Source organism: Staurois parvus, unplaced genomic scaffold (assembly GCF_062004578.1).
Source record: "Staurois parvus isolate SC_StPar_1 unplaced genomic scaffold, SC_StPar_1.0 ptg001432l, whole genome shotgun sequence".
Classification (NCBI taxonomy): Eukaryota; Metazoa; Chordata; class Amphibia; order Anura; family Ranidae; genus Staurois; species Staurois parvus.
In genome coordinates this window covers 8,296,319-8,320,731 of record NW_028319228.1, presented here as the reverse complement: position 1 = coordinate 8,320,731, position 24,413 = coordinate 8,296,319, and the positions used below count along the sequence as shown (strand labels likewise).

The 24,413-nt window shown below is 39.8% G+C and overlaps 1 protein-coding gene across 1 annotated transcript in view; it reads right to left on the bottom strand.

Moving 5' to 3' along the window:
• LOC149436044 (spindle assembly abnormal protein 6 homolog) overlaps positions 1-24,413 on the bottom strand; it is a 136,542-nt gene that overhangs the window by 68,855 nt on the left and 43,274 nt on the right. The window contains exons 5-11 of the mRNA XM_089662093.1: positions 23,347-23,518; positions 18,164-18,241; positions 15,694-15,813; positions 15,162-15,353; positions 13,442-13,636; positions 12,731-12,820; positions 12,460-12,639 (exon numbers count right to left, since the gene is read on the bottom strand). Of these exons, the coding sequence (XP_089518219.1) occupies positions 12,460-12,639; positions 12,731-12,820; positions 13,442-13,636; positions 15,162-15,353; positions 15,694-15,813; positions 18,164-18,241; positions 23,347-23,518 (1,027 nt within the window). The remainder of the gene's footprint in view (positions 1-12,459; positions 12,640-12,730; positions 12,821-13,441; positions 13,637-15,161; positions 15,354-15,693; positions 15,814-18,163; positions 18,242-23,346; positions 23,519-24,413) is intronic.

Sequence of the window (24,413 nt, the reverse complement as noted above, 5' to 3'; positions counted from 1 at the left end):
GCCTGCGCCTCTGGAGATCGGAGCCGCGTCTCCGGCGCCCGGCGCTGACGTCACTGGCAGACTTCCGGCCTGTGGAGCGCATCCGCCCTGCTACTTCCGGTTGCTGGAACGCAAGGCCACGCCCAACCGGAAGTCCCGCCTCTCCCCTGCACATTCAACTGAATGCCGAGTCAGAGGAGAGGCCACGATCGGGGCAAGCCCCAGTGACATGCGGCAGCGCCGGTTACCCACCTGGGCCTGAAGGACACCACCAGATGCCAGCCCCACCTCGTGGAAGGCACCGGGGACGGAGGTACAGACCGCACCACACCCTTCCAGGCCAGCCTTCCTGAGGGTGCGAGGATCACCCTGGCTCCTACTGCGTGCATCCTTCCGGCTCAGGAAACACAAAAAACTGGATGTGAGGCCCGGAAGCCCGCCTTTTAAAGGCATGGGGGATGGTGTGTTTCCTGATCCGGAGGGAGGAGCCCAAGGTCTCAGATGGCTGTCCTGGAAGACGTAGGGAGAAAAAAAGGTTTTTCTTGGTTTCTATTATAAAATTTTGCAACAGGTAATTTTTCTCCTTCACTGATGTGAATTGATGAGGCTGCACTGATGAGGTGGCATGCATAAGCAGCACTGATATACAACCATGATGGGTGGCACTGCTGGAAACTTATGGGTGGCACTTCTGGGCAGCACAGATGGGTGGCATTGCTGGGCACAGGTGGGTGGCACTACTAGGCACTGAACATCAGGGCACTGATCATAAGTCCCCTGATCATCGTGCCGATCTGTCCTCTGACAATTGCAGGTTATCGGCAGAACTTTCCTTACGCTGTGACAGTGAGGAAAGTGCAGCCGATAACCGGCAAATGCATTTACCCGGTGACCTGCTGTGTCATTGGACACAGCTGATCACGTGGTAAAAGGTCACTGTGATTGGCCTTTTACCACATCACATGATCAGCTGTGTCTGTAGGACACAGCGATGACTGAGATCATCGGGGGCGCCTTCTGGGAGGACATCATATGATGCCCTCCAAGAACTGGACAACCGTGCTGTAGCCGTCATTCGGCTATAGAGTGGTTGGCAAGTGTTTAATGGAGGTGAGAACCCTTTGGCAGGCTGAAAATGACTCATTCCTAATTAGACTATCCACACAATTGCGGCATAAGGGCTTTTCCCAGCTCCCTCCATTATGCTCCTTGTGGTGTGGTAGCCACAGCCTCTGCTGGGTCTCTTTACACTGATCCGACGTGGAGACCAGAACCATGAGTCTTTGCACCTGCCGATGACATCACCGCAACTCGAACGTCTGGTTTAACCAGCTTGGAGCGCAGCTGCTCCACCTCCTGGACGTTGTGGCCGCCCACCCGGCGGTCAGGATGCTGACATTGCCACTGGAGGTAGCGCTGGACACCCTCTGTGGTCCTCCTCCTCTGCGAACTGGAAGGCAAACATGAGCGCAGCCCCACTCCTCTACTGAAATGGAGGGATCGCGCTGGGCAAGGAGGAGGTACTTATCTAAACAGGAGCTGCCAGCACCACTCTTGAGCCTAGGTCTCCTAACAGGTTTCTAGAACACTGAAGAGGGAGGTATTCCTTCTAAGGTTCTGGGCTTATGGGTTTCCTGTCCCAGAGGGAGGAGCTCTACATCTCAAGGGGCTGTACTGGAAGAAGTTTTTAAGAAATATATATCCCTCTCTCCTACTTCCTGTGTATGAGCGGTTATATAGGGGAGGCCTTCCCGTCTGTTTTGGTCTGCCAGTGTCTATTCACCTATAGGTGGTGCATAACCCCTATAGTAATGATTATAGCCTGCTCTGTGTCCCGTGATGTACGATAAAGTAAAGAAACCGTAATTGCTTACCTGTTTTTAAATAGGTACATGCTGAAAAAAACAGCATGCTTAAAGCAGAAAGCTAGGAATTAGTAGTGTGTTTTTTTTTTTTCTCTCTGCAGTGGAAATATAGGTGTATGTCACTTTAAGCATTTGTGGCAAGGGTAATAGTTTCAAATTCGTCAGCAAAAGTGGCTCTGAGAGCTATGGGAAGCCAGAGTATTGTCTTTCTACTGCGCTTTCCTTCTTCACTACTTCGTTAGTCACTGACCCAGAACATGCATGTGTATTGTGTGTCTCAACACTTGATATTCACATGCTTAGTTACAGGTCAATAACTATCCAAGTAGTGAAGAAAAGAGAAGTCCTGGAGTGAAGCCAAATCTACAACAGCAACATCGATTTATCTATCCTTTCATACTTAAGTGTTTTTCTGTAAATGCTAGCCATGTCATGAAAATTCCCATGTTTACCCATCTCAAAGGTGACATGGATAATAAGACTATTTTTGGGTGGTAAGGTTATTTTCTTAAAGCAGAAAAACAACTGGTATGAACCATTTTTTAAATATTCCTGGAGTTCATTCATAACTGTCAATGAAGTGTACCACATCTTAATTTAAAGTGGAACTTTACCCATAACAACCTGAAAAAATAATGTTCTTAAGCAAGAAACATACATTCCACATTTATAATTATGCTACCAAAATTAGTGTGTGTTGTAAATTGCCTCCAGCATTGCTCCGGTTTCTTCTTTCCAGAAGCTGCCATTTTGATGAAGCCCAGGAGTTCTGAGCAGCATTAAATCTTCAGGTTGTGAGCAGATTGGCCTCTACAAATTTACAGTCCTTAAAAATAGAGAGCAACTGAGCATGTGCAGATGAGAGCTGGACAGTATATTACTGGATTTTGAACCGTATAGGCACTTATTTTTAATGTTTTACTTAGCTATACCTTCAAAAAAGAGGCCAGCTCAAAGTCATGTAGCAGGACTTAATTTTATGACTAAAAGTTCCACTTAAAGATCATTAATATTATTATCCCGAACAAATGATTTTGTTTCTTTGTGCAACTTGCATAATGGCATGCAAGATATTACTCCACATTTTTAGACTGGTATTCAAATTTGTCAGTAACAATTAGATTTAAATAGTCTATTGCTTAACCCTACACGTAGAGGTTATCAATAGAGTGTAAAGGCACACCAGTCTCATTCTTGCATAGATCTCCTAATCGTCATCCCACAATCTCTCCTGCCATACCTTTCCCATGCCTCCATTAAGTTTACCTTTCCCTTAGATCACAGGTGTTAAACTGGTGGCTCTGCAGCTGTTGCCAAACTACAAGTCCCATGAGGCATTGCAAGATTGACAGTTACACGCATGACAAGTCTTGTAGTTTTGCAACAGCTGGAGGGCCGCCAGTTTGACACCTTCGACTTAGATCATGCATCAAATTTCTGTAGCCTGTCATTTGGGCACACCCCCAAGCAAAATTCTTTTTGGAGGCTCAATAAATTGTTTATCTCTGACTCCCATTCCAGTGCCACTATTAAAGCAAAACTCACACCAGTTTTTCTACACTGACAAGAAAGACAATCCACTTATGATTTAGAAAACTCATAAGTGTTTAATTAGGGACATGTACATCAGGCTAAACACCCAACAAAAGAAAAACCCAGAGAGCTCAGATTGAGACCCTGATGGGTGAGATCAAATGTTTAGAGGGGCTCCATAAACATTTAATGGTGATAACAGAGGCATCAGACTTTTGCTTGGGATGTTTCCAGGACCAGATCCATGTATTTAAGATGAAAAGAAGGCCGGGGAACAGATTTGTTGATATGGAGTACCCAGCTGAAGGTCTGGAACATCTGAATTGTTCTGTGGACATTTTCTGATAGCTGGAAGGGACAGGAGTCCTTCAGAAGAAGGTTGTCTAGTTAGCCTGTGATCTTGATACCGTGAGTTATGAGCAGGGTATGCAGAACACTATAGGAGCAGAGGACAGGCAAAAGGGCAGTGCGACAAACTGGAAGTAATTGCCGGCCACTGTGAAGCACAGAAATAGCCAATGAGGTGGGTAAATGGGAACATGCAGATAGGCTTCTTTAATGTCCATGGATGTCATATATTCCCCTCGTCTCAGAAGCAGCTACTGCTCTTTAAGATTTGGAGTGATATTTCAGAACTGAATGAATCTGAGGAATTTTAAGTCCAAAATAGGACAAGGAATCCCATTAGGCTTTGGTACCGTAAATGAGCTTGAGTAGAACCTGTCCTGTGGTGGTATTGGTATGACTCCCCCCTGGGAAAAAGAGATGGTCCAGGACATTCTGCAAATCTAAACTATCCTTGGGCAGTTTTTGGTTGACTATAAAAAAGAAAGCAGTGAGGGGGTACAGTTTTGGACACTATTTTGTACCCCTTTAAAATCTATGACCCACAGAAAGGCAAACTAACAGATGTGCCCCCACTCTTAGGAGTTAGGAAGTCCCTTTATTGTGAAGAGGATTTGGGGGAAGGCTTGGTTGCCTTTAATCACTTGAGCTCCTGAGGATTTACCCCCGTTAATGACCAGGCCTCTTTTTGCTACTCGGCGCTGCACTAATTTAACTGAAAATTGTGTGCTCATGCAATGCTGCACCTAAACAAAATTTACGTCCTTTTTTTCACACAAATAGAGCTTTCTTTCGGTGGTATTTGATCACCTGTGCGCTTTTTATTTTTCACGCTATAAACAAAAAAAGACCAAATATTTTGAAGAAAAATGTTATTTTTTACTTTCCGCTATAAAAAATATATAGTAAACTCAAAGTTAGTTATAAATTTAGGCCAAAATGTATTCTGCTACATGTTTTTGGTAAAAAAAATCCCAATAAGTGTATATTGATTGCTTTGTGTGAAAGTTATGGCGTCTACAAACTATGGTATAAATACTGCAATTCACGACTTTTTTTGCTATACAGCGCTGCGCTAGTTTAACGGACAATTGCGCGGTCATGCAATACGGTACATAAATGAAATTTATGGCCTTTTTTAACACAAATAGAGCATTCTTTTGGTGGTATTTGATCACCTGTGAACTTTTTATTTTTGGCGCTATAACCAGAAAAAGTTTTTGTTTTTAATTTTTTCTCATTTTGATCACAAAAAATATCTAAAAAAACTAAAATTTCATCATAAATTTAGGCCAAAATGTATTCGACTACGTTTTTGTTTAAAAAAAATCCCAATAAGTGTATATTGATTGCTTTTTGTGAAAGTTATAGCGTCTACAAACTATGGTATAGATAGATGGAATTTACATAGCTTTAAACTTTCTGACTGCCCATCACATTTCTTGAGGTGCTAAAATACCAGGATAGTACAAACACCCTCAACTGACCCCTTTTCGGAAATTAGACACCCTAAGCTATCTGCTGAGAGGCATATTGAGTCCATGGAAGATTTATTTTTTTTCCCACAAGTTTCTGGAAAATGACAAAAACTTTTTTTTTTTTTTTTTTTTACACAAAGTTGTCATTTAAATGATTTCTTGCACAAGCCATGGGTATATGTGGAATTAAACCCCAAAATACATTCTGCTACTTCTACGGAGTATCGGGATACCACGTGTGAGACTTTTTGGGAGCCTAGCCACATACAGGAGCCTGAAATTCAATGACCACTTTGAAAGCCTGAAGGTGTGTAACGTCCTCATTATACTTCCTCACTACCTATCACAGTTTCAAAGGCCCAAACATGCCAGGATAGCCCCAAACCCCCCCCCCCCCCCAAATGACCCCTTTCTGGAAAGTAGACACCTGAAGAAATTTAAAAAGAGGCATGGTGAGTATTTTGCAGATCTCATTTTTTCTCACAAGGTTTTGAAATAAAAAAAAAAGATAAAAATATCTTTTTTGTTTTCTTTTTCTTTTGTTTTTGTTTTCTTCATTTTCCAAAAACTTGTGGCAACAAATGAGATCTTCCAGATACTTACCGTGCTTTTTATCAAATTCCTTGGGGCATCTACTTTCCAAAAAGGGGTAATTTGGGGAGGTTAGGTGCTATCCTGGCATTTCAGGGCCTCCGAAACTGTGATAGGTAGTCTGGAAGTGTAATGAGGAAATAAAGCCCTTTAAAAGCCTGAAGGTGCTTATTGGATTTTGGGGTCCTGTACTTGGCTAGACTGCCAAAAAGTCTCTCACATGTGGTACCCCCATACTCGGGAAAAGTAGCAAAATGTATTTTGGGGAGTAATTCCACATATACCCATGGCATGTGTGAGCAGTAAATTATTAAAGTGACAATTTTGTGTAAAAAAAAAAAAAAAAAAAAAAAAAATAATATATATATATATATATATATATATATATATATATATATATATATATATATATATATATATTTGTCATGTTCCAAAAACTTGTGGTAAAAAAATTAATTCTTCTATTGTAACAACATTCATCTCAGCAAATAGTTTGGGGTGACTACTTTCCAAAAAGGGGTCGTTTTGGGGAGTGGGGGCGTTTTATGCCCAGCATTAGAAGTTTATGCCACACATCATTCACTCTTCTAACCACCTGAAGACCAAGCCTTTTTGTTCACATGAAAAAAAATCAGTATTTTTTGCTAGGAAATTAATTTAAACCCCCAAACATATATTTTTTTAAAGCAGACACCCTAGTTAATAAAATGGTGGGTACTACAATTTTTTATGGCACATAGTACTCACGCAGCGATTTTTCAAAAGCAAAAATAAAAAAAATTAAAAAAAAACACTTTTTTTTACTTTTAATGCACAAAAACACAATATATAGGCCAATTGTTTGGTAAAATATAAGAGATAATGGTATGCCGAGTAAATAGATACCAAACATGTCATGCTTTAAAACTGCGCATGCCCGTGCAATGGCGACAAACTGCAAACATTTTTAATATCCATAGGCAGAGCTTTAAAAGCCACCATTTTAGATTTACAGAGGAGGTCTAGTGTTAGAATTACTGCCCTTGATCTGATGTTCACGGCAATACCTCACATGCATGATGCAACCGCTGTTTACATAACGGCACAGGGTCAAGGCTTGTGCACACAGGTGTGCGCGCATGGGAGAGGCAATTTTTTTTTTTAGTTATTTTGATTTTTTTAAAGTTATTTTTACATTGTACGTGTCTTTTTTTTTTTTTAATCACTTTTAATGCTATAACAGGGAATGTAAATGACCCCTATAACTTCAATGGGCATTGTCATATATTCTTTATTGAGAAATCTGGGGTCTATCAGACTCTAGATATCTCCTCTGCCCTTACATTATCTAATTAAATCAAAATCGGTGTGATCAGATGCTTTCCCAATTTACAAATGGCGCGGTTTATATCCTGCGAAACTGAAGTGATGAAATGCTTGTAGCTTCTGAATTCTTAGACTATAGAGATGATTGGCACCATTCTGGTCTCCAATCAGCTCTATGGTCAGCTGGCAGAAACACCGGCTGTATTCTCAGGTTCCCCTGATGGCACGGGACTGCCCGAGAAGGCCGTGGAAGGCAGCGGGGGAGGGGGGACAATCTCCCACTGCTTGTAAAAGCAATCTTGCAGCTAATTAGCCACTAGGATTGCTTTTACATGAAAGGCGATTACCGGCTGAAAAAAATGATACCAGGATGATGCCTGCAGGCATCATCCTGGTATAACCATTCAAATCCAGTGATGTACCAGTACATCGCTGGTCCTTGTTGGTTATATATGCCATGTTCTTTTTTTTTTTGTATGCAGCCAGTGGACTGAATGAAAAAATTAGAAGAAATCTCTGCCTGAAAAAGTGTGTGGTATGCCCACCATTAGAATATACCGCCCTGCATCCACCCACTTCTAATGGTGGACAAACATTAGGTCACACTTTGCCACAAGTGCCAGTTCCAAGATTGAATAAATGTCTAAATAGTGGCACGCTTGAATAAAAATTGTCCACGCATAAGTGGTACCCCATATGGAGAAATGATGACACCAAGTCCCAAACTATCTTGCCACTGCTCCCCATGTAGTCTGGGCATCCGGGCGGGCTCCACGTGACTATCTTTTCCCTCGTAAATCCGAAACTTATAAGTATAGCCTGTTGTCCTCTCACAGGTCTTCTACATCTTGACCCCATATCTGGCACGCTTGCAGGGGACAAATTGATTGAATGCAAGGCGGCCAGAAAAATTAATAAGGGACTCCTCAACGCAGATGATTTGCTGGGGAGTATAGACATCTGCAAATTTTAGGTTAAGGTGATTGGCGAGGGGCTGAATTTTGTGAAGCCGGTCAAATTCAGGGTTACCCTGAGGATGACAGAGTGTATTGTCGCTGAAATGCATAAAACACATTATACTCTCATATCTATGCTTGGCCATGGCAGCAGAGAACACGGCATATGATGAATCGGGTCTGCGGACCAATACAACCGCAATTCATTTCTTTTAGTAATGCCCATGTTAAGAGTTAGGCCCAAAAAAAAATGTAAATTTGAAAACCGTAATGAGTTTCCATGCGAATGGTCTGGCAAGGTTTGAATTTGGGTTGGCGGCAATAAATTGTTGTGCATATAAACTGCTTTGATCCACAATCAACGCATACAGATATTCCGTGAAAAACAGATCCAAAAATCAAGGAGGTATGTGAAAGACCAAGATGTACTAGACCGCTGGTACTCGCCAGTTCACCAAAAGGTAGCACGGCACTAGTACTGGCACTCTGCTGCATATGAGAGTCATCAAAATTTACTGGCAAGTGCTAACAGAGATCAGGCCTGATTCTGCGAACACTGCGGTTTTGTGTGCAATGTATCAAGTGACAGTGACCTACTGACACTGCACTTGCTGGGGGAGAAGGGGGGGTAAGCGTAGGGGCTAAACGCAGGTGTTGGCAGGTGCCGGGGCTGATCCCGCTAACGCTGCATTTTTGGGGACGCTATACTAATGTGAACGCTGGTATAGTGCTGACCTGATCAAAGATATTGACCCGTTCAGATACTATACTAGCAATGGAGGTTTATTGTACATGAGCGTGCTCCTGGCAATCAAGGGGTTAAAAGTGATGACTGGTGTACTGATGGGCAATCTGACACTATCTGGGAGGGGTGTGAAAACCACGGGAGCACGAACTTGAGAGTATATATTTTGCGTACCCATGCTGCCCTGTAGCAGTATTTCTGCTGTAGGGTAGTCAGGAAGCGGTTACAAAAGAGGTTTGTGTTACGGCGCTGCGTTATTTTAACTGGCAATTGGGCGGTCATGCAACACTGCACCCAAATTAAATTTACATCCTTTTTCCCACAAATTGAGCTTTCTTTCGGTGGTATTTGATCGCCTGTGCGGTTTTAATTTTTTGCGCTATAAAAAAAAAAAAAGGCTGACAATTTTGAGGAAAAAAAACAATATTTTGGACTTTTTGCTATAAAACATGTCCAGTAAAAAAACATTTAAAAAAATCAAATTTTGTCACAAATTTCATCCAAAATGCATTCTGCGACATGTCTCTGCTAACAAAAATCCCAATACATGTAAATTAATTGGTTTACATGAACATTATAGCGTTTACAAATGGCGGGAAAGATACTGGGATTTTTAATTTTTTTATACTAATAATGGCGGCGATCAGCGACTTATGGCAGGACTGCGGCGGACATTTTGACACGGGGGGAACTGACTTGGGGTCACTGACATCCCCAGTGACACCAATACAGTGATCAGTGGAAAAAAAAACCCACTGACACTGTACTAATGGCACTGGGGAGGAAGGGGTTAACATTTTTTAGGGTTAACTGTGTGAGGGGAGTGTTTTACTAGGGGGCGGGGGTGTGTGCTGGACGGGGACAGGCTGATCGGGAGAGAGAAACTTTTCTCTCCCTCTTCAGCTTGTCAGGAGCTGACAGGCAACTGACAGAGAGCAGGGCTGTGTATAAACAATGCAGTCCTGCTCTCTGTCAGCGATTACCACTAATTGCGGGGAAACGGCCGGTAATGACCGGCCGTGACCTGGCGGCTGAGACCCGCTGCTGACACCCGTGGGACAGGTAGGTCGGGTTTTAAAACATGGTTTTGCGCAGCCGTGCCACCCTGCAAACATTTTCATGCAGTGGCTGGGGCTCAAGCAGGTAAAGGAAGGGTTCTTCCTTTCAAGCCTTAGATTTTCAAGTAGAAGCCTAGTTAGATGCTTTGCATTTAGATGTTCTCGGGGGTCCAGCAAAGGGTTTTTTTGTTTGTTTTTTTTAATTTTCTGCTTGACAAGTAAAACCTTCCCACCTGTGAATCCTTTCATGAATTGCTCAAGTGCCTCATCAGGTTTTCCTTGAAAAGGCATATGTATGAGGTGCTTTTTTGCAGGCAGCTTCAGCTGCCCACGGTTTTAGCCATAAGATTTTGCACATGTGAATGGAGTTTAGAGCCATTCTGGAAATTTGTCTCATGACATGTTCTAGGGCATCCACATTTTTGAAAAAGCAGAGTAGAAGAAAACTGCTTTTAACAGTATTATCCTGAAATTGCAGGCTACATTTGCCCTAGTCCAGTTAGCTGCAATATGACATACTGAAATTGCAGCGAGAGCCAGTTGCAGAACTCAGCCTGCAAGAGAAGAGCTAAACAAAATTTTTATATCAAGCACTATCCAGTAAATTTCAGTGCCCTCTTAACACAAACCATATATAGTACAACCCCAGCAGCTGGAATATCTTTATCCCCCTGGATGGGTAAACACAATTAATAAGAAAACCAGCTCTTGAATAATTTCAAAATGATTTACTCAAAATAATACATGCATATTTGACTTTATGAAAGTATACATAATGAAACGTTGAGGAAGTGATGTCAGATGCTGGGCCAGAACCAGAAGTGCAGTATCCACATATTTGAGGTTACCAAATTTTTGAGACTGCCCCAATTTGAACTCTTGTAAGCATTATTCTCAATGAATTGGTTTTATGATTGTATTATAGTGCAAGCTTTGCTTTTGGTTTCTCCTGTGACAATCCCTGATATGACCAATTTAAAAAGAAGTATGGAATTCTTAAAAAAAAAAAAAAAAAATCATACTCACCTAAGGTGGATGCAGCATCAGTCTAATGCTGCAACTGTCTTCTGCTGATTTTAAGAGTGAGAACTGCTGATCGGTCAGTTCTTGGTCTTCAGTGAGCAGAGCCGCTGACATACAGTCACTGGCTCTGTCCTGTCCTTTCAATGCTCACTGGAGTGCCAGGCTGGGCAGGGGGAGGGAGCGGCCAGCTCAGGCTCTCAGCAGCATGCTGAGTGGCTGAGCCAGCTGCCAGTCCAGGCATCTGGGTGGATCTTTAAATTCGTCATCTCTCCAGAACCTGGACTGGCTCAGTGACATCAGCCGCATGGAGTCAATCACTGGACTTTAGCCTGCTGAAAACAGGTCACAAGGGTACAGAATGAAATGCCAAGTTCCAAGGGATTGAATATTTGGTTAGAGTCCATTTGCATGCAGGGTACTGCATGGTGGTGGAGTGAAGTGGTGGGAAAACTTATTTAAAGCTTTGATTTCACTGGTGACTAGAGCTGTTGCATATTAATTTTATGTAAGCATATTTTATATTCATTAATTTACTGCAATAAGTACTACAGTATGGATCTGGTTTTCTGATTTTTTTTATTATTATTATTACATCCCCTGGAGTAACCAGGAACACAGATAGATGTCTAGAAAGTGAAGTTGAAGAAAGGAAAGACATCAGGTGGCCCGATCTTTTATTTTCAACATATGACCTACTGATTACTGAGGGTCTTACTATCTGATAAGTGTCCATCTTTATGGGGTGTACCACACAGAAGGTATTTTCAATGGTTGGAAAAAGTAGTGTCACCAAACGGTGAATACTTTTTGTTTATGAACACCATGTTATGGACACAAGGCATACAGAAAATTATATCTGGTTTGTTTTTGAAATACAGGTTTCATTTTAAAGAGATCATGGTTTTAGAATTATTATAGTGTTGGTTTCCTTATTATATCTGCAAGAGAAAAGAGCTTTTAAGAGCATCTAAGAGGAAAATGGTTTAGGGCAGAGAAAGAAGGATATACCACAGGAATAACCTACTTTGCAAACTTTTTCACTGGATAGTGTTCAGCAGAGATTACTGGAGTGATCCACTTATCACAGGACATTCTCTTTATGAACAGGGAATGTTCTGCAGATCTTTTTGTATCCAAAAGGGGCATGGACAAGACAAAACAGTTAGTCTGCACAATGCCAAGCCCTATACAGATAAAGATAATGAGCTTTTATGTTAAGTATGTTGCATGAAGCTCCCACTTTAATATGGTGGCAGTCTGGGGAAGAAAAATCTTCCGCCACTTTCTCCAGTATCTCAATTTGAAGATAAAAGAAAAATAATAAACTAGTTAAGCACAGGGTGACTCTGCTTAACTAGGTCATCACATTCAAGCTCCAGCACAAAACTGGACTGAAGGAGTGGGTTGGGTTTATAACTGAGATGGCCCAGAATGCATGCTTTGTCGGTGTTTAATAACCTAAAGATATATGCCTATAATCCATGATGTATGAATACTTGCCTGTGCTCGGTACTATGCACCAAATATCTAGATAGACCAGAGTTGAAATAGTTTTTAAAATATTTTTACCCTCAAAATTACCTCTTCTTCCTTCATCTTTAAGGCGTGTTTCACGTTTGTTAGCTCCCGACTCTCTTTCTGTAGAAGCTGTTCCTTTTCTCCCAGAAGCTTCTCTTGCTTCATTGTAACAGCATTTTTCAGTTTCATCTTGTCCACCAATTTCTTTAAATCAGTTTGTAATTTTTTTATGATTTCATTAGCCTAGGATAAAATTGTAATTGATAATTATGGCCATAAAGTCAAGTCATTTTAGGCATAAATAAATGGGATAGAACAGGAATTAAAGGTTTACTTTTATAAGTTCTTCAGAGAGGGATTTCACTGCAGTTTCAAGCTTGGCAATTTGCAGCTGCTTTTGTTCCAGGGATTCTTCAAGTTTTTTCTTAAAAAAAAGAAAAAAAAAACCTAATCACATAAAAAGTGATTCATTGCAGCAGATGCAGGAAAGATTGAGTATGAAATTAGTCATTTACCTGATGATAAATTCTGCTTTCAGTGTGCAAATGGCAAGAAATAAAACAAGCACTGCCTGCATTAGGCATTGCAATTTCAAGTTTGAAGTCTCTGTTTACATTGCACATTTTCTAATGAACAGAAAAAGCATAATAGTTCAATGTTTTTTTAAGACCATTTTATATGGGACGTGCTTTAAAATATCCCCCCCCCCCCCCAAATCGTCACGTAGTAACTAAGAGAAGAAAGTGTCTTTCTTCCATCCAAGTCGTGGCATTTATCAGGATATCATTGTGGTATTATATGATTATATGTCAAACTTCTCCACAAAGAAATAATCAAAATCAATTGTGCTTTACTACACAGTCTGTCTGCATTCAAAATTATTTATGGGAGCATTCACATGTCTGTTTTACAGGTACAGTGCACCAAGTAAGAAAAACCTTGCTTTCTGTGCCTTCATTAGGAATGAATGTGAATGCTATAAAACACTTGAAAATGCACTGTACTCCTCATTTGGAACTGCAAAGTAGTTTAATATGACACATACCTTGTGCTCCTGTGCACTCTCACAAGCATCTGTACTTCTTAACACTACTTGCTCTTTATCCTTCACTTCCTGTTCTAGAACAGCTGTGCGCATCTTGTACTGGTTTAGCAGCTTCTCTTTCTCATGGCACTCAGAGTCCAAAGTAGAATTTTCCCGACGTAGGGAGGAAGCTTCTTGTTTAGCTCTATAATTTTCCTGAAACACCATTTTACAATTTATTTGACCAGATATACTGGGAGAAATGTATCAATACTGGAGCAGACAGAAACTGGTGCAGCTGTGGATGGCAACTAATCAGTTTCTATCTTCAGCATGTTTCGTTAACCTTTGAAAATGAAAAGCAGACGCCAATTGGTTGCCACAAACAGCTGCTTCGGATTCAGACTGCTCCACTGTGTCTGCTTACAAATGAACGTTCATGCATAACATGCTGTATTGTCATTACCATTGGGCCATTACTGTGTAGTTAATTTTAAATCATCACTTTTTTTGTGTGTATTTACCAAATTAAAAATACACCAACTGGCTGAATTTACAGCATGGATCCTATGCAATCAATGCTTGTACAGTATTCTGTATGTAAAAGTTAGTTCACAAAGATCATTAGACAAGTTTTTGTCAATAGAATACCTTTAGCTTCAGGCTGATGTTAGCTCTGATGTGCTATGAGTAGCATATTGATAAGAAAAATGCACCATGCATTAAAAGATCCATAAGGAAAAAAAAAACCTTTTAAAAAGGCAAATGCTCATTTAAATAAGTAAAGTAAGTAAACTCAAAAACAAAAAATGTATATATTGCAGATTATCAGTTCTTAGACATGCTGGCTGCATTTGTTTGTTTTTTTTCACGCTTTTCTTTAGTCTATTCACCCGGGGATCCTGTCAGTTACACACTGTCTCTTTGGGTGACAATTATCCCTCTCCCTGCTATATCTGTTGAGGAGCAAAGTTGTCACTGGGGTTGTAGTTCACAAAAGTCAGCTGGGAGAGTGGAGATTTCAGAGCACAGAAGTTACAAGGACACAAGATCTGTGAAAGCCAATCACCAGGCCCCAGAACGGTTACATGACCAAAGACATTGCCATATTTCCTGCATGGGCAAAGTGACAGTGACTATTTATAAATCTGATGTAAAATGGTTCCTCCCAAGAATTAAACAAGTCAGGAGGTAAGAAAAAATGAAAATAGCTAAAAATTGGCAATGTTTTTATTTGTTGCATTTTACAATCTTTAATAAGTGTATTGTTCCCACATAAGCCATTTTAGTGTGCACTTGAATTTGTTAACCCTAATTCTATATTGATCATATTTCAGTGTCCAATAAGCATACATTTAAACACATGTAACACATAGGTGTCATCGGATTTACATTTATAGATATATGGACCATTGCAAATGGGTGTATACTTGATGAAAAAAGCCAGTAAAATTGCAGAAAACATAGCTCAATGGGTAGGGGAAAAAAAGGGAGCTACCATGAAGCCCAGTCTTAGCCACTTTATTTTGCTTGATTTTCTCAGTTACAGTTTCACCAGATTAAACTCATTATGACATTATAAACAACAGTGCATAGAATGTGTACCGTCAACACCTACATAACCAAAAAGTGTTATGCCCAATTTATTACAGGTCTTTGCGAAACTATGTTTAATATTACAGCTATCGGGTAATTCATTAGTTACAAAAGCAATACAACATTATTGCACAAATCTGTATACCTCTTCCATTGCAGAAAGCTTTCCTTTAAGTTCACGTATGCAAGATTCCGACTTGTACTTCTTCTCTGTCAAATCTTTATTAACTGCTTCCAGTTCACACAACCTTCCTTCCAAATGTTGCATTGTTCGATTGTTAGAGGATTCCAGCTCTTTCTTTTGCTGTTCATTTTGAAACTGGTATTGAGTTTGAAGCTAGGAAAAAAAAAAAGGATGGTATCCAATTAATGTTCTATTGTAATAAAGTACTAAATAAAAATGTTTATTTGTCCTCTCCAAAACGTTTTCTATTTCAAGCAGTTAATTGTCATTATGATCTTATAAAATATGATAAACAAAGGGTTAATATGAAGATAAGGCTTTATAACATAGCACAATGTTTGCTTGCCCATTAGCAAAACTCCAGTGATATACAACTTCCACAATACAAAAAGCTGCTGGGGATAACATGACGATGTGTGGGTGAAGATTTCATACCAGAGAAAAAATTACAATTTGTTTCTGAAAAAAACAAAAAACAAAAATTTAATCCAACCTGCACCACCTTCTCTCTCTCTGCTGCAATTTCCTCTGTATGCCTACTTGTTAATAAAGAGGTCTGTGAAGTCCATTCATTTTTCAGCTTATCCAGCTCCTTGCATTTCTCTGCCAGGGCCTGTTAAGAAAGTTACTACAAATTTAAGGAAATATAAAAGCCGAATTTATTTTTTTTCATTTATAGACTGGATCATGAAGGGGAGAAAAAAAAATTAAAAAAAGGCAAAGAGGCATTTATTAGGGACCTGTACTGTATTGCATGCTGCAAGAAAAAAAAAATATGAAAACATTCCGAAATGCAACAAAATAGCTTTTAGAACTTGAATTAGCCCAAGCCATCAAGAGCAACAAGGTTTACACAAATGAGTTTGAGAATCAGTAAGTGTCAGGTCCTAATTCTCACACATCTTTCATCCACCTCACATATAAAAATACAGGTTTTACTTTTCTCTCTTGTTCTAGCAGCTGAAGTTTGTATTTATTAAAGGATCATGCACACCAGATGTTTTTGGGCTAAACTGGCAGCTATTTCCCATGCAACCCTAACACACAATGCAAAATGCCTCGTTTCCAGTGGTGTCAGTTCACATCCCAGTGTTGCTTTGTGCTGAACAAAAAAAAAGTACTGTATGCAGTACTTTTTTTTTTCAGCACAGCAGGATGCAAAGTGAACCACCACATTGTAACACCTCTGAGTTGATTTTAAAGTAATTCTAAAATATGTTTTCTTATTTCTTTAAAAAAAAAAAAAACACGTCTATACTTACCTGCTATGTGCAGTGGTTTTGCACAAAGCAGCCTGGATCCTCCTCTTTTTGAATTCCGCGCTGGCTCTCCTGTCCCCTCCTTCCTGTCGGGTGCCCCCACAGCAAGCAGCTTGCTATGGGGGCACCTGCTGCTCTGTGTGTCCATTCACACATGCAGCTGCATCTCGGCCCCGCCCCCTCTTTTTTCACTGGCTCATCGGAATAGCTGAAACAAAAATCGTGAGCCTTTAGAACTACTTTAACTGTAATGAAATCTCACTTGTGATATTTCAGTAAAGTTCTGTGACTAAAAGTAAACAGTGAAATGTTCTGGGATTAGTGCACTGGTACTGTAAGGTTGATTTACTAAAAAGGCAAATAGACTGTATTTTGCAAGTGCAGTTGCTCCAGAGCGTAGCAAAAATGGTAAAGTTCTGATTTCCATCACCCAATCATGTTCAAGCAAAAATGCTGTTTTTTTTTCCTTGCATGTTATTGGGTATTCTTTGTAAATTGAAGCTTTACCATATTTACTAAGTTCTGGAGGAATTACGCTTGGAAAGTGTAGTCTTTTTGCCTTTATTAAATCAACCCATGTCTCCAAGCATGCACCAATGGCTGTAAGATCAGCATGACTCGCTGGAATGAATGATCCCTAAACCATCCATTTGTTTCCAAGTCTTTACATGTCCACTTTGATGAAAAATGTCAGCGCTCACAGGCTTCAGCTGAAAATCAGACATACAAAAGTAAGGAGTCAGAACAGTGAGCTTTGTCTCCTTCTCTCCTTCAGCAGTTATGTAGTTTTGTTCTTCATATACTTACCTGCCTTGTGAATCCAGCATTGTCCTGCTGCAATCCGCTGCTCAGGTGCCACACCATCGTTTTTCCCTGCCAACGTTATCGAGAAGCCCAGCTGCTTGGATGCAGGATAGGGAGGTTCCAAGGAGCAAATTTTTTTGTTTTGGGCAGTGAAGGGTCTGCAGTAACTGACATCCTGGGCTCAGTTCCCTTCAGCTCCACCACCTTGCTTTAGTATAAATGGGTTTCCACTGGGTGCCCTGGATGAGATTTTAAAAATAAGTGGACAACCCTGAAAGGATCAGGCCAGTTTTAGGAACTCTGATACCTGCAAATATAGGCCAATTTGCCATCAAATTGTAAGACCCAGCCACCGATTTTTTTTTTCCCCCTCTTAACATATTGAAAAAAAAAAAAAAAAAAGTGGTATTATTGTAATGGATATTTTGGGCCTACAATAATTTTTACCTTGAACAATATGGTCAACTTATGATAGGTATCCATGTCTCAGTTCTAAAGAAATTCCAGGAACTGGAGATTTTGAGAACTGCTGTAAACATTAGGACATTATAAGCCAGCCTTGGAATGGTCTGGCCACCTGGCAGTGTAATCTGTCATGTTAAATAGCACTAAAGGGGTATATGACAAAAAACTCTTTGCAGGATGCCACTTCAAAGGATTCAATTGAGATAAGGGGGAAGGAAGGCAGCTGGGAGTTTTATTTACTTATACTGTGTATTCTTTTTATTTTTAGAGAGCATTAATATTATTTTCTAATACAATGGGCAGGCAAGTGGTCCTTGCCAGTCGAGGAGGTCAGGTATCCTTCTGCATCAAAGAAAATGAGGCATTTAAAAAATATATATATATATAACTATCTCAAAATCGGCAGTATAGAGACAGTATCAAAAGATCTCTTACCTGTTGGGTTACAGAAAGTTTCTGAAAAAGTTCCTCCTCAGATCTCTGCAACTTTCCTTTTAAAACAGAATTTTCCAGCTAAAAGGTGAAAGAAAAAAAAAAAGTTAATATAAAGGGTTATGGGTAATTTGATTCATTATAGACTAATTTCTTGATTCATTTGGCACTACAAATTTTTTCATGAAAGTAAAAATGGCCCTGAGCCTACACCCCCCCCCCCCCCCCCTTTCCTGCCCCCTCTCTAGATTTTCCACAGTAGTTTGCCTCCATAGTAACTTTCAAATTGTATCCCTGTGTCTTTTTCTACTTTCTTTATTTCTGTATTTCCCATTGTTTTCTCCTTGCCGGTACTATTGTGACAGCCACCTTAATGTGGTATTAAGCCCAAAACCAAAAATTAAAAAAAAACACATTGTATTAAATAAATAGGGAGGGGTTGGATTCTCCCCAAATAAAATATACATACGTATTATCTTGTCTGTCCTATACTGGGTTATTCTGTTAAAGCTCTGATAATATTGATGGTGTCACTATAAACAAGAATAACTATAATAGTAAATAAATAGACCTTTGCATCTTTGAATGTTGTATTTATTAAGTAAAACACTAACATAGAAGTCTAAAAGAATATTACAGAGCATAGAGAAATAAATGAGCAGAGATGACGCATTACGGAAGTCCATCCTCAAGGTTCTGCATCAAGGCTGGGCTCCTGGAAGAAGAGGGAAATCATGGCTGGCCCTCGTATTTTTATACCACTCACAAACACTGCCAACACTGATCGCCTTTGCCCACCCCCTGTACAGTTCTCTGTCCAATGAGCAACAAGCTATAAAACTTAGACCTCATGCTTGATGTTTTTACAGCAGCTGTTTTTGGCTTTTGACATTTTTTTCTACAGCTAGTAAACCCCCCAGCATGTTATCCTATGTGTCCATGCACACAGACTGTAATCAACGTTTTTTGCCTGGGAAAAAAGAAAAAAAAAAAAACAGGATTAGTGGGTTTCTAGTGGAGTTTTTCAGTTGTCAAAATGTTCTGGTTGCTGAAAAATGCAGCAGAATGCAACGCTAAAAAAAACAAAAAAAAAAAAACAAAAAAACTTTACACAGCTAACATTACCAGCGTTATCAAAATGTCCATAGTGCATGAGGACTTAGAGCTGTCCTTGATAACCACCAGGAGGTCTGAGATTATGCTCCTCTACCCCGCCCCCCCTGCCCCACACACAGCCACACATCACCTTAGATTGTACACCCCTTGAGGGTTAGGGACTGATGCGAATGTACAATATATATGTAAAGCGCTGCGTAAATTGACAGAGCTATGCAAGCACCTGAAATAAATAAAATAAATAAAAAAATAAATCACAACAGCAGGCCTATTTGAGAACATCCTTCAGGAGATGAAGTACCATTTGCGTCCCCTTGTTACAAACATCCTCCTGTGTAAACCAATTCTACTGGTATTCAAAGACCATCTCCAGTAGGCCAGGTGACTTTATGATTACCAGACAGCAAAAATCCATAAATGTCTGATATTAAAACATGTTGTGCTCCCAACATTGTAGCTTACTATTAGATTTGGTGGCTAAATTTTTCTTTAGGCTGTTTTTACCTGGTGATCTGGCTAGTAATACACCCCCTGTATTACAGTGCCCCACTCTGGATGAAGGAGCACAAGGGGAAAAATTTGGACAGCCTCATTGTTAGTCTGGGTGGAGCTTAGTTTTAGACGGACTAGCAGATTTAAATACACAAATAAGCTAAACCCCAGCTAATACTTTATAACTTGTTACAGCAAACAGGTTTTTCCCTTTTTGATATAAAAGTTTTACATAAATAAAAGCTGATAATTGTAAGAAGCCCTGTTAGTGGTAAATGGATGGTTTCATCCCTGTAACTGATATATCTGCAAGAGAGCTTCTTTTGAAAAACAACAGACTGGCTAGCTCATCAGATGAAAAGTAGATAAAAAGCCTAAAAAGAAAAAACTAATGTAGCCATCACATCTAACTCGCTAAGCTACAATATAATAAATCTTTTCTTTTGGGTTTAATACGGCTTTAAATTCCCCTATTTTTTTCTCAGCTACTGACTGAGTGTTCAAATGAACTAATTTTTGCCTTTTAATTTCCTACCACCTATTTTCTTCTTCCCCACTTTATCTTTTTACAACATAGAACTTTAAACTAAGAAAAAAAAACTGTCCTAATGCTTGAATATCTCATTCTGCACCCATGTGCTACATACAGATTGGCATAGTTTAAATACTATTCTGAGTAGAGAGCTGTACTAGTGTCTTCTGTTCATGAGCAACTGCACATTATTGACAAATCTAGAGTTCAGGAATCTCCCAGCTCCCAAGCTCTAAATGGCCAAATTTACAACAACATAGGTAAAGCCTTGTTGCAGATACTTTGACTATAAATTACAATAGATTCGATTTAGAGGATATCATCACATTCCTACCTCCATAAATGGATGACAGTTTGCCTAATCTGTTTGAATAATCTATACAGCTAAAATCCTATTAAACTATTTCTTACAGTTCTCTTTTCCTACAGTCTGTCTGATAAAACACTTTGGAATAGTGAGGGGAAATTCAGCATTCACCACTTGTTGATGGTTGCAGTTATTGTTGTCCTACTTGGTTCCCTGGTGGTTTCAAGTTCTGTCGATATCACTTAAATTACCAAGTGTATGTAGCACTCAGCTTCGCTGAGTCCTTTGGTTTGGAAATATGACATTTTAATTTCTGGGCATCCTCCCTTCTCCTATGTATAACAGATACTGCCTTGTGTTGTAATTTGTGTGGACTGTCTGTTTTACTGTTTATCAGCATACACAAAAGATGATAGGAGTCAGGTATATGCTAGCTGGTTCTAAGCACAATTTTTATTGACCCTCAAGAATTGCGTATGTACATTAACAGCAGAACTTCCAAGCCGATTCAACTAGAAAAAGGCAGCCAATGTCTGTTCTTGCTATGTGGGAAAGAAAACCTTGCGCACAGCAAAATGGACACGTACATTTCATATCCAATCATCCCTGCAGTCATCCTGTGCAAGGCTTCCATGTTCTGGTTTATCTGCGACTGAATCTATCTCTGGCTTCTCTTCTCTGTGTACGCCGAGTGTGCACGTGCCCTATTCTTCTCTTTCTGCGCTGTCACTTGGGGACATCACATGCAGAGGAGAGGGGGGTGAGCTGTCACAGCTAATTAGTTCCTCACCTTTTTTAAGCAGAGTGGTTGGACAGCTGTGGGGTGAGGGCTGATGTTGATCACACTAGCTTAGCATCCACTGCAGCACGGTTCAAAACAAGACAAAATGCTACACGTCTTCTGGTGTGACCACTTCTTTAACCACTTCAATACAGGGCACTTTTACCCCCTCCTGCCCAGGCCAATTTTCAGTTTGCAGCAATCTCACACTTTGAATGAAAATTGCGTGGTCATGCAACACTGTACCCAAACTAAAATTTTATCATTTTGTTCAAACAACTTGAGCTTTCTTTTGGTGGTATTTAAATCACCACTGGGCTTTTTATTTTTTGCTAAATTAACAAAAAGTACTGAAAATTTTGAAGGAAAAAAAAACCAAAACAAAAAAAAAAAAACCCCACGTTTTTCTTTGTTTCTGTTATAAAAGTTTGCAAATAAATAATTGTTTTTCATAAATTTATGACAAGATGTATTCTGCTACATTTCTTTGGTGAAAAAAACCCAAATCAGTATTATTTAGTCTGTAGGAAAGTTATAGAGTTCACAAACTATGGGATATATCTGAATATTGATCAATCCTGAAGTACTGACAGCCAATCTAATTTCTTGAGGTCCAACAAGGTCAACAGTACAGATATCCCCCAAATGACCCCTTTTTGCAGAGTAGACAGTCCGACGTATTTCATAAGAGGCATGGTGAGTTTTTTGAAGTTGTAATTTTTTTGTCATACTTTTTCGGAAAATGAAGACATTTTCACAATCTGTCACCAGTGCAATACAGTGTCAGCATATAACTGGTGTGGCGGTGATCAGGGACACTGACTGGTGACAGTATTGGAAAAAAAAAAAAAAAATTTAATATTTTTTTTTTTCATATTGCACTATGAGCAAAGTAGTATAATGTTACCATAGTAACATTGTACTACTTTGGGCAAGTGATCAGAATTTTGTGGTTTTTTTTTTGTTTTTTTTGTTTTTTTTACACAATTTGATTATAGCAAAGTTTCTTTGCTATAAGCAATCATTTAACTGAACAAAAGCGATTCATTCAGGGTTTTTTTTTGTGATTAACTGTGATTGGCCAATCACATGACACAAATGGGCTGTGATTGGCCCAGCTTGTGCATGTGATCACTGTAAGCATTCATAGCTAGACACCTATACAATGGATGGCTTCCTTTCATGCCATCCATTATATACAACTGTCATGTGACCCGCTGTGATTGGTTACAGCAGGTCACGTGGTACTGGCAACGGGGCTGGTGCACAGATTTGTCATCAGCCGTGTCCGAGGTACACGGCCGGTGACAGATCTTGCCACAGCGCAGCCCTGCGCGTTTCGGGAGGGACGCCATATGGCATCATCCCAGAGGGACAAAGTGTTTGCCAACCGCCATTTGGTCATAGGCCGGGCGGCAACTGGTTAAGATTCAATCATGACCTACTATTAGAATCTAACAAAAGAGAGGACACAGTCTTTGTTTTCTTCTGTATTCTTTGCAGATATTGGAAAAATATCATGGGAAATATTTCGGCAAACTTTTACAAGGATTAGGTTTTCTCTTTTTCACTACCTTGAATCTATAGGTCTTAAGGAAAGCACAAAAACACACAAAGAACAGTACTGACATTTTTGTATGAAGGACGGGACATAGGGCGTGAGGGAAGGCAGAAGAGTAAGAATGACTTAGCTCAGCCCAGATCTCTTGCAGTCAGTGCACTTTGATCAACCAAAACTATACCCTCAAAGAAGTCTATCAAGATTCTCTTCTTAACAAAAGAGGCAGATGACAGGCAGCGGGGCTGATGAAGGACTAGGGAAGGAAGTGTCCTGCACAGAACAATTGCTTACTCCTAATACATTTCTGTTAAACACTTTGGCAGAAACTGATCACTGCATAATCTTGATTTTTTAACAAACTCCAGAATACATTTTTTAGTCAAACATGGCATCTTACCTTTAAGCTCTTAATGCAGGTGGCAAGATACTTCTTTACATCACTGTCACTGCCTTCCACAAGTTTTAAAGAAAGATGGATTAGGTGCTTGAATGGGTTTGTTTCAATTACATTTAAGCTTGCAGCCATACAGTCCAGGCCATCTGATGTAGTCAGCAACTGAAGTAAAAACCTGTAAATGTACCAGCAATTATCCAAAATGCATATACTTGTGATAAAATCAACTATAAAACCTTCACTAACATTTTAGAGCTAAAACTCAATTTTCAAAAACTTTGGCAAAAGCTGGACATAATGGATACTATAGCCATGGTTCATGACAAGTGTCTAAAAGCCTGACTTTTCTAGGCCATAAAGTCTAGGAGGGTTATATAATTTTGCTGAGACAGCCTGAAACATTGTCTCCAACTTTACAAGTCCACTTGTTCAATTCAATTAAAATCGGTCACTCTGCTATTATTTCAGTGCCCATACAACCTACCTACCAATCTACACCATCCATGCAACATGAACACATACACCATGCAAGACACATGCATTGTATTTAGGAAAGGTCAAACACAAGTAACATCTCCCTATGTGCAACTTGTTAAGTGTTCACACATGCCTTCTTCTCATACATTTCTTGTATGGCAAGCTCCCGAAAGTTAATAGGACACTGCTGACTTTTGTGATCAGGCAACCCTGCATTCAGAGATGGCACAGCATATATATAAGTGAAATGGACTGAGGTTCAGCAAAGCACTGGAGATTAAGGGACACTGTGAAGCAGAAATTCCAGAGATAAAAGGCCACTTTGTCTTGGAACATGGAGAACACTCTATGGTGGACATGCTAATCATATGGAGCAGTTAAGGCAGGAACACATGACACAGAAGTGACTCCAAGAGCAATGGAGGGAACCATTCAGCACTGTGGGGAGACTGACACTCAGAGATTCCAGTTTCAGAAAAGACTTTGGGGGACAATATCTCATGTATGGTGCTGCTTTCAGTAGTGCAGGCAGTGGAAAAGGCCATAATTCACACTCTTTTTGTAGCTGTAAGAAATTTTACAAGTAATTTTTG